General features: G+C 44.1%; 1 protein-coding gene across 1 annotated transcript in view; it reads right to left on the bottom strand.

The window, feature by feature from the left end:
- The window catches only part of csmd3b (CUB and Sushi multiple domains 3b), a 207,296-nt gene that overhangs the window by 12,337 nt on the left and 184,719 nt on the right, over positions 1–10,240 (bottom strand). Inside the window, exons 56-63 of the mRNA XM_019863576.1 lie at positions 9,439–9,612; positions 8,517–8,702; positions 7,501–7,674; positions 3,817–3,999; positions 3,484–3,660; positions 2,227–2,406; positions 1,818–1,991; positions 1,568–1,741 (exon numbers count right to left, since the gene is read on the bottom strand). Of these exons, the coding sequence (XP_019719135.1) occupies positions 1,568–1,741; positions 1,818–1,991; positions 2,227–2,406; positions 3,484–3,660; positions 3,817–3,999; positions 7,501–7,674; positions 8,517–8,702; positions 9,439–9,612 (1,422 nt within the window). The remainder of the gene's footprint in view (positions 1–1,567; positions 1,742–1,817; positions 1,992–2,226; positions 2,407–3,483; positions 3,661–3,816; positions 4,000–7,500; positions 7,675–8,516; positions 8,703–9,438; positions 9,613–10,240) is intronic.

Raw genomic sequence — 10,240 nt, 5'->3', positions numbered from 1 at the left:
TCTCCATCATTCTACTTCACATCTTTTAGCTTTCTCATCATCGCACCATTCTTCTCATCGCCCTTCTCTCGTTTCATATCTCCCTCTTCGACCCCATCATGCTGTTTTCTTCTTCCAAACCTCCCCCATTCGCTGAACCGTTTTTCCCCTACTCATTTCATTCTTCTCTCTTCCATTCTCCTCTTCCCTGCCATCCGCCCATTCTCGCTCCTCCTCCCTCTATCTGTCAACCCCTCCTTTTCCTCATTCACACATTTCCTTTCTCTTTCTCGTTCCCCGTCTTTTCCTTTCCCTCTGGTCAAGTACTCCTGCCTTACATCATCCCGGCACAAAGATTGAAATTGTGCAGCAGTCTGGGTATGTTGTGGGTGTGTTGAAATGTCATCAAGTTGTCCCAGCGTTCTACTTGGAGTCACCGATGAGAGTGCCGAAGAATGAAAAAGTGCGTGCAACAGAGTGTGTGTGTGAGTGTCTGTGTGTGTGTTATTAAAGCAACACTTGGGCATAATGATGAGTCAGCGCATACTTGACTCTGAAGCACCTACTGGCAAATCACGGTGGTGTCACAAGCATCCTTCTGGGAAAAATGTATTACAAAAAACAACAAATGGGGATTCCTGTCCAAGTTTATGACCGTGGGCAGCTAAACCCACCCGAGCTAAAAAAGCCTAGGGGGAGCCTCTTGTGATTCCGACTGCGTCAGAAACATGATTACTGCTCAGTGTGCCAAAAAGTCCCTCCTCATCGAAAACCAGAGCGGTGACTAGACTTTTATCCCACCGCCATCATTTCCAACATGCTTGTGTAGTCCTCCGTTATTATTCCTGATACGCCTGTGCGACTCCTGCTTTGATGAGCGGCGGCCAACTTAACTGGGAGCGAAAGCCTGCAAAATGCCACATGTGGGTGGCCCCTTAACTGCCCTGCTCATTCAGGCAGAGGGGATAACAGACAGCAGCGTTAGCTGCGATAGCTAGCGCCTCCCCAAGGAGCAACAAACAAGTCGGAAAAAAGGATCTGCAGCCCAACATAAATCATGTGTCACAAACCCACACAAGCATTTGGAAGTCACCTGAATACATTCGCAACAACAACGTGCGTCTTTGAATGTCACAATGATTTAAATAAGACTAGAATGAAACGGCAAACTGCAAAGCAAACTCTGAGGAAAAAAAAAGAGATGTGTTAAAAAGCAGACCTTGTTTTCCTGTCTGATATTGTATTAGAACTTTGCTGTGAGATAAAGCAACGTGTCTGTAATTAGGGGGGGCGTCAGATGCATGAGGCAGACAATAACTGACTGTTCATGGGTGCAAATATTACCTCGCCGAAGGACAAATAGACACTTTTTTAACCAGCCAACAGGTTGTATTTGTCTCCTTGCATGCTATTTGTCGATTTAAAAAAGAAAAAAAATGAGAGAGAATATATAGCTACATTCCCTCGTTTATCTTTGTGAAAAGTAATGACCATTATTTCCACTTCTTCAGAAATCTGTTTTTTTAATTTAATTTTATTTATTTGTTTTTTTGCCTCATCCAGAGAAAAAACAAACCAAAACGGTTACCTATACAGCGGGGCTGTGTACCACTCCAGCTGCCGTCACTTTGGCAGAGCCTGGTTGCCGCGCCGACCAGAAGGAACGGCGGTGAGCAGGAGAAAGTCACTTCCGATTGGTAGATGAAACTCCGGCCCTCTCGGGAACCACCCGCTGGGGTACCGGGGTCGCCGCAAAACTTGGCTGTAAAGAAAACAAACACAATTGGCGATGTTGACTCTGCATGGCTAGTGAAACGCATCGTGGGTTGCGAGCTTACGTAAGCACTGCGGCAGCATCCCGCTCCAGCTTCCGTTGGCCACGCATGTGAGAACAGCCGGGAAGGACAGCTCGTAGCCTGGTGAGCAACTGTAGCTCACGCTGCTGCCCCACTCAAAGTCGCTGCCCTGCAGGACCCCGTTACTCACGGCGGGGGGAGTCGCGCACGTGACCGCTAGTCGGGCGGGGTTGGAGAGGAAGAAGAACCCTTATGCTTCGAGATGCCACAAGTAGTATCGGTGAAATAATGTGCTCATATTGTCTTGTGAGTCTTTTTCAGTTCGGAATCGAAGGTTTTCTTACAAAGCATTGATGATCAGGCAATTGCCATCTTGTGTTAGGTCTGACATCACCAAAACCATTTACAGTATCCTGTTGGCAAAATATCATGATATCGCACTGGCCGTTACCTGTGCATATGGGCATATTTCCGCTCCACGTCCCATTCTGAGTACACATCCTGGTGGGTGAGCCGTCCTCCTCCATCTTGTATCCGGGTTGACACTGGAAGGTCACGTTCTGGCCGATGGTGTAGTCTTCACCGTAGCGAAGGCCATTTGCCGGAAGTCCGGGATCGCCGCAGTTGATCACTTGGAAATGGCAGGAAAGAAAAGATCGGGGATACAGTTAGGTTTGGGAGTAAGGTTAGGGTTGGGGTCTGGTCCATTCACACCGCCTGCATTAGCATGGATCTCATTTCCTTTAGTGGCTTCAAGTCAAGTGATATCTGTGAGCGACCGAGGTCCTCTTGGGTCTCTCTTTGGAATCGCATTAACATTCTCTTGACTGTACCTGTAAAGTCCTGTCCTTCATAGCCTAATTGCTATTTGAAATTCCACTAAAGCCGCCACCGGATGCGTACATGGCTATTAATAGATGTCCTGTCATCTTCTGCCTGGAAGTCGGGTGTGGGGATCCTTTTGTCCTATCAGAGGCCGTTTTGAGTCCTACTAAAATTTAGCCCCAAAAACAAAAAACAAAAAAAAAGTGAGTACCGTATTTTTCACACTAAAAGGCGCACTGGATTATGAGGCACAAAGGATGGCCTATTTTGTAATTTTTTTCATATATTGGACACGCCGCGTTATGAGACGCAATCTACAATGCATCCACTAGATGGAGCTACGCTCAAGGAAATGTCAACAGAACACTAAACTACACCCTGAATTATATAGCGACAATCAGATGTCAGTAAAACTTTTTTAATAAAGCAGCGACACAGTTCACTTAAACAACAGCGAGTTATAACATTGACTCGTTAACGTTGAACTCTCTTGCCGCTGCTCTATTTCCGTGTACAACTGCGTCACCTGATCGCCTTAAGTTTGAACTCAGCATTGGAAGCATGTCTCTAGCAAGGAGCCATTTTGGGGTTGACATCTTACCATAATGACCATACACAAGGGGCATCGGATTTTAAGGCGCGCTGTGAGCTTTTAAGAAAATGCAAGGCTTCTAGGTGCTCCTTTTAGTGTGGAAAATACGGTAGGCCCCTCATATTTACGGAAATACTGTCCTTGTCTTTTCATTGAAACAGCACCGAAGAAATGCCACTTTACAATCATGTAAAGTAGTCAGTGAAGAGGTGAATTTGTGAGCAGCCAATCAGAAACACACGGGGTACTTACTATGATGCAAATTTGGAATACAAGTATCAAACGCCTTACTGGTACAGTTTGGCTGTATCCCCGACCAGGTCCCGTTGGCCAGACACAGCCTGGTGGAGGCACCTGAGAGGAGGTACCCGTCCATGCAGGAGTAAATGACCGAGTGGGAGAAGGTGGTCCCGTCCAGGCGAAACACTCTGCCGTTGCTGGGAGTACCAGGATTACCGCACTGGATGGCTAGAAAATACAGCAAATAACATTTAAGTCATATTCCCAGTAATGGGAAGTCGTAAAGTACAAATAGTTTCAAATTTTCAGGTGTCTGTCAATTAAAATGTCAGCATTTCTCTGAGGACTTTTTTGTTTTTACTCTCGACATTTGCCTCCTCTTACGTTTACAGAAGGGCTGCATTCCCGACCAGGTCCCGTTGGGGAAGCACATCCTCTCGGCCGAGCCGATCATTTCGTAGCCCTCCGTGCAGCTGAAGAACACCTTGGAGCGGATGCGGAAATCCGTCTGTTCCCTCGAACCGTGGGACGGGATGCCCGGATCGCCGCAGGAGCCGGCCGTGTCACCTGTGTGCAGGTTTAGAAGAAGAAAGAAAAGAAAAAAAAAAAAATTCAGACCCTTCATATGAAAACATAGCACTCAAGTACACATAACAAGTGTGTTTGCGATCATACACTTTAATAGAGGCTGAAGGGTGTGTTTGTATGTGTGTGAGAGTGAGTGTGTGATCTTTGCTTTGTCCTTGGAGAACTGTACGGTCAGCAAATTGTGCTTGACAGACGTGTGCGCACTGTCTCACACAAAGACACACAACGTATATGATAAATCTTACTTTCATATTGCCGCTGCTTTACCACATATCACATATTGACCGAGCCAAAACGATTTGAGCTTCCAAACCCAGCTGGCCATTTCAATACAAGTTGGACATTTATCATTGTCACTTTACGTTTTTCTTCATAAAATGTCCGTTTCTTGTGGAATGAGGACTTTTCTGATTTGAGTAGAAAAGAAAAATTATTTTAAAGCCATGTTGGTTTCCCATGACGACATGAGTTGAGTAAAAATGACCCTACGAGAAGCTCAAAGTTTCCATTCACGTTGTCAGTGACATCATCAGTCGGCATGCAGAGCAGCCAATGAAAAATTGCCCATTCATTAATACCATTAAATGAAACCAGAAACATTCAGTCAGGGAACTTCGGGGGCCAAATTACATTTTTCATTTTCAGGGCCAAAAGATATGATTTGCCTTCCAACATTGGTTTTTATTTTTATTGACTTATTTATTTATTTTTGCTTGAGTGCATTTTTGTTTGGTTTACGAGCGACATGGACACAGCGCTGCCAAGTTCATTTCCAGTCATCCATTATGCAAGTGCATTTTGCATGTGAGTAGACATTCTGCGTTAAAATGAACGCGATGCAGTCTAAATGATAGCTCTGAAATGTGGCCTTTGAGGTAAATTAAAATCAGAGGACTGTTCGGGACACTAAATTACAGTGCCGAGAAGAATGATTAAAAGTGCAACGTTATAATAAACCTTTCACGTGTTGTAATAATATGATAATATGGTAGGGGTGGAAAAAAAAAGTCCTTGAGTAATTCGAGTATCTTGATATGAGAAAATGCTTGAGGATTTTTTTTTTCTCCCGTCTAGCATAGCAGAGCAAAGATCATCCGGTATATCTTTATGGGCAAACATCACATCTTACTTTTGTACAATTCTACATTACCCTCTTAAAATGATGATTGTGTTTCTCAAAACTGTAATTGATGATCTTAAAATTGCAGGTTCCCTTTTTTTCAGATAATTACGCAACTCACATTTCATCCATAAATACTGACGATGGTAGAATAAGAAAACGTTCAAGGAGTTCACATCCTTCCAAGCGGCACTGGATGCCGACGTGTTATATACTCCTTTGGTGTGTTGCCGCTCCCGAAATTAGTTTGAGGGTTTATAATGGCTGAAACATCAAAACTAATTTCCGTTTTACTTTGGCCTGAAGCAAACAGACTTTAGTCAGAGAAAATCATATCGTTTGGTGGAACATTTTAACAAATCGTTTCATTCTCTTTTGCTTTATACGTCAGTAAAACTGTCACGTTCAACTGGAAGCGGCCAAGGGTTCCGAGCAATCACACTTCACTTCTTATTTGGAGAACTGTGCAAGTGAGAGAGTCCCCCCGTTTCTTGACCACAAGAGAGTGACAGCACGTGCTAAGGGATACCCCTAAGGCACGTCTTTCAATTAATTTAAGTGTGTTTTTGATCAACAAATCCATACAATTCCTCTCCATCTATTGATCTGATGGACTATGCGCTCTGTGTGTGTGTGTGTGTGTGTGTGCCTTTCATAATTTACCAGAGCAAAAGGGCATGGGGGTGCTCCACATCCCATTGAGCTGACACATCCTGGATGACTCCCCCTTGAGCTGCCTGCCACCCAGACAGGAGTATCGAACCGTCGAACCAAATGTAAACTTATCCCCGCTTAACACGCCATTTGGGGGAGAGCCGGGGTGGCCGCAGTCAACAACTGGGGAGGGGGAGACAGAGAGAGAGAGGGCGGGGGGGTGCGAGAGAAGGGAGAGAGAGAGAGAGTGTGTGTGTCGTAAAGAAACTGATTGATGGAGCTTAAAAGGAAAAAGATGGCTGTGGTCCGTTTCTTGTGGAATGAGGACTTTTCTGATTTGAGTAGAAAAGAAAAATTATTTTAAAGCCATGTTGGTTTCCCATGACGACATGAGTTGAGTAAAAATGACCCTACGAGAAGCTCAAAGTTTCCATTCACGTTGTCAGTGACATCATCAGTCGGCATGCAGAGCAGCCAATGAAAAATTGCCCATTCATTAATACCATTAAATGAAACCAGAAACATTCAGTCAGGGAACTTCGGGGGCCAAATTACATTTTTCATTTTCAGGGCCAAAAGATATGATTTGCCTTCCAACATTGGTTTTTATTTTTATTGACTTATTTATTTATTTTTGCTTGAGTGCATTTTTGTTTGGTTTACGAGCGACATGGACACAGCGCTGCCAAGTTCATTTCCAGTCATCCATTATGCAAGTGCATTTTGCATGTGAGTAGACATTCTGCGTTAAAATGAACGCGATGCAGTCTAAATGATAGCTCTGAAATGTGGCCTTTGAGGTAAATTAAAATCAGAGGACTGTTCGGGACACTAAATTACAGTGCCGAGAAGAATGATTAAAAGTGCAACGTTATAATAAACCTTTCACGTGTTGTAATAATATGATAATATGGTAGGGGTGGAAAAAAAAAGTCCTTGAGTAATTCGAGTATCTTGATATGAGAAAATGCTTGAGGATTTTTTTTTTCTCCCGTCTAGCATAGCAGAGCAAAGATCATCCGGTATATCTTTATGGGCAAACATCACATCTTACTTTTGTACAATTCTACATTACCCTCTTAAAATGATGATTGTGTTTCTCAAAACTGTAATTGATGATCTTAAAATTGCAGGTTCCCTTTTTTTCAGATAATTACGCAACTCACATTTCATCCATAAATACTGACGATGGTAGAATAAGAAAACGTTCAAGGAGTTCACATCCTTCCAAGCGGCACTGGATGCCGACGTGTTATATACTCCTTTGGTGTGTTGCCGCTCCCGAAATTAGTTTGAGGGTTTATAATGGCTGAAACATCAAAACTAATTTCCGTTTTACTTTGGCCTGAAGCAAACAGACTTTAGTCAGAGAAAATCATATCGTTTGGTGGAACATTTTAACAAATCGTTTCATTCTCTTTTGCTTTATACGTCAGTAAAACTGTCACGTTCAACTGGAAGCGGCCAAGGGTTCCGAGCAATCACACTTCACTTCTTATTTGGAGAACTGTGCAAGTGAGAGAGTCCCCCCGTTTCTTGACCACAAGAGAGTGACAGCACGTGCTAAGGGATACCCCTAAGGCACGTCTTTCAATTAATTTAAGTGTGTTTTTGATCAACAAATCCATACAATTCCTCTCCATCTATTGATCTGATGGACTATGCGCTCTGTGTGTGTGTGTGTGTGTGTGCCTTTCATAATTTACCAGAGCAAAAGGGCATGGGGGTGCTCCACATCCCATTGAGCTGACACATCCTGGATGACTCCCCCTTGAGCTGCCTGCCACCCAGACAGGAGTATCGAACCGTCGAACCAAATGTAAACTTATCCCCGCTTAACACGCCATTTGGGGGAGAGCCGGGGTGGCCGCAGTCAACAACTGGGGAGGGGGAGACAGAGAGAGAGAGGGCGGGGGGGTGCGAGAGAAGGGAGAGAGAGAGAGAGTGTGTGTGTCGTAAAGAAACTGATTGATGGAGCTTAAAAGGAAAAAGATGGCTGTGGGACACTGAGGATAACGTTAGAATGACGGCGGCAAAGTGTCACCGCATTGGCTTTTTTTCTGACGCAAAGGCAATAAATTGACATGCTCTGTGTTCATTTTGATCTCGATTGAAAACAAAATGACTCGGGGTCACGGCGTGTTTGCTATTAGCGGCATGCGACGTTTCCACGGGGTCTTGAAATCTTCAAAAATGCATTTTGGGGTAAAGTGCAATCCGGTTTATTGACTGTTGGCACAGTGAAATCTATAAAGTGCAATGGTACAAAAGCGGAACGATTTGAGGGTGCCTTTATCTGCTTTCCATTTGAAAAATGTCAAACTCACGAGAACGAAGAATGATGCCGTAACTCTGAGAAAACTGTTGAACGGTGGGATGATTTCGATAAAAAAAGAAATAAAAAACGTATAATTTGAGGATATACTGTAGTCTTCATGATGATAATAATATCAAATGAATATTTTGCTATTCCATGAATACTTTGCTGAATAAAGTTGTGTGAGAAAATACTTGTAATGGGAGTGATGGTCCAATAAAAAACTAAAAATAAAAAAAATATATATATTTTTAAGTAGAAATGTTACAAGAAGCCCTAATTACAAGATTAAAGGCAATTTTAGGAGAGGGGGAAAAAAAAAAAAAAAGCAAACATCTTGGAGGATAACGATTGCGCTATTTCGATAACCTTGACTGATTGGTGCTGTTTTGGTGCGTCCCTCACCGATGCATTCTGGCAGCGGCTTGTCCCACTGCCCGGTGGGCTGACAACTCAGCACAGGCGAGCCGAACAGATCGTAGCCCGGGTTGCAGTCGTAGAACACCACCGTGCCAAAGGTGAAGTTGCCGTGCTCGATTTTGCTTTGGCGGATAGAGTTGGCCGGGATGCCGGGGTCTGAGCAATTGACCACTGCAGACGGACACACAGACACACAAACGAAAGCATGTGTTATTTGGCATTAACCTGACAGGCTCACTTCTCCTCCCCCTTCAACGTGTCTGAAAGAAACACGAGAAAGGCAAACAAATGCAATGGGGAGGCGGATCCGTCATGCCATCGATTGGCTTTCGCGAGGGATTTTCTTTCTTTGTGCATTTTGCGACCAATTGTTGCATGAAGATCGCTTAAGGATGGGCCAACCACTAAATGCCCTTAACAATGGGGCAAAATTGAAGTGAGCATCGAAAAGTTGTTTTTCATTGAGCATAAAGAATATAATAAGCATCTGAGTGTTGTTATATTGCCCGTCTACATGTCTTGCACCGTGTCACGTGTTCAAATATTCGTTGCTTGAAGGGTTATATAACACTGCGGCAACAATGCTACTTTTACTAGCCCATCTATGGCGTTTTGCAGTGTGTGCGTGTGTGTGTGTGTGTGTGTGTGTGTGTGTGTGCTAACATTGAGCTAAAAGACTTTCATCAGAAAAAGGGAAGTGGTTTCGTCAAATACCAACTGTAGAATTCACTTCAGTATGACAGTACCTTTTTTAAAAAAATAATTGTTTGAAAAAATCTGCCAAACTGTTGTTGCTTGTTGTCGTAAGCACTCATAATGACAATTTCCAGTGTTCGGGTAAAATGATAAACAATGGCGATGCTCTTAAGTACAGTTAGGAGTGAATACACTCAACTTTTCTCCCCACCTTTACACGTTGGGGGCGGGTGGCTCCACTGGCGGTTGGCCTGGCAGTGGGCGCGGGCCGGCCCCTCCATCTGGTAGCCACGGTTGCACACGAAGCTGACCACGTCATTGAGGTTGAAGCCGTTCCCTACCGTGCGGCCGTAGATCGGGCTACCCGGGTGGCCGCAGCTGATGGCTGAAAGGGAAGAAGGACAAAACGCCATTTTCTCTCATAATAGAATTCCCAAAATGTGCAGGTTTTAATTTTATCATGAAGTGTGTTTATGTTGCTTGTTGGAATTTTTTTTTTCTTTCCCCAAACAGAATGCGTTCAACGTAGGTCTTACATACAGTGCTACTGGCAGCAAGTGTAGTTATTAAAGCGACACGTCGATGATTCAGAAGCTTGTTCGAAATGTTTGTGCTTTTCATTAAGCATGACTCCATTTTCTCCTTCGATTACGTGATTGGTTCCTCAGCGAGAAAAACAAATTATACGGCTTGAGGGACTGATGTCTGGAAGAGCATAAAAAAAAAAAGAAAAGAAAGAAAGAAGGCTCACGTGGCGCTGATTCGTCGACATTCATCAGTACACAGCGACAAAGGCCTTACGGGCAATTTACGGATGTCATATCAGGAAATATTGTCCCTCGCCATCCCCTCGGTGTTGGTTTTGAGTGTCCTGCTCTTCGGCGTGGCAATTATTCATCCCTTAGCTTGATTCAATGGGGCTGCTTTAAAAGTTTCAGCGCTGACGAGGCGATTTTTGACATTCGCACGAGGAGACAGGCCGAGAAAGGAAGCGGGGGGGGGGGGGGGGGGGG

Source organism: Hippocampus comes, unplaced genomic scaffold (genome assembly GCF_001891065.2).
Source record: "Hippocampus comes isolate QL1 unplaced genomic scaffold, H_comes_QL1_v1.1 scaffold91, whole genome shotgun sequence".
NCBI classification, from domain to species: Eukaryota; Metazoa; Chordata; class Actinopteri; order Syngnathiformes; family Syngnathidae; genus Hippocampus; species Hippocampus comes.
The sequence above is the reverse complement of the archived record's forward strand: the minus strand, read 5'-3'. Positions and strand labels throughout refer to the sequence as shown.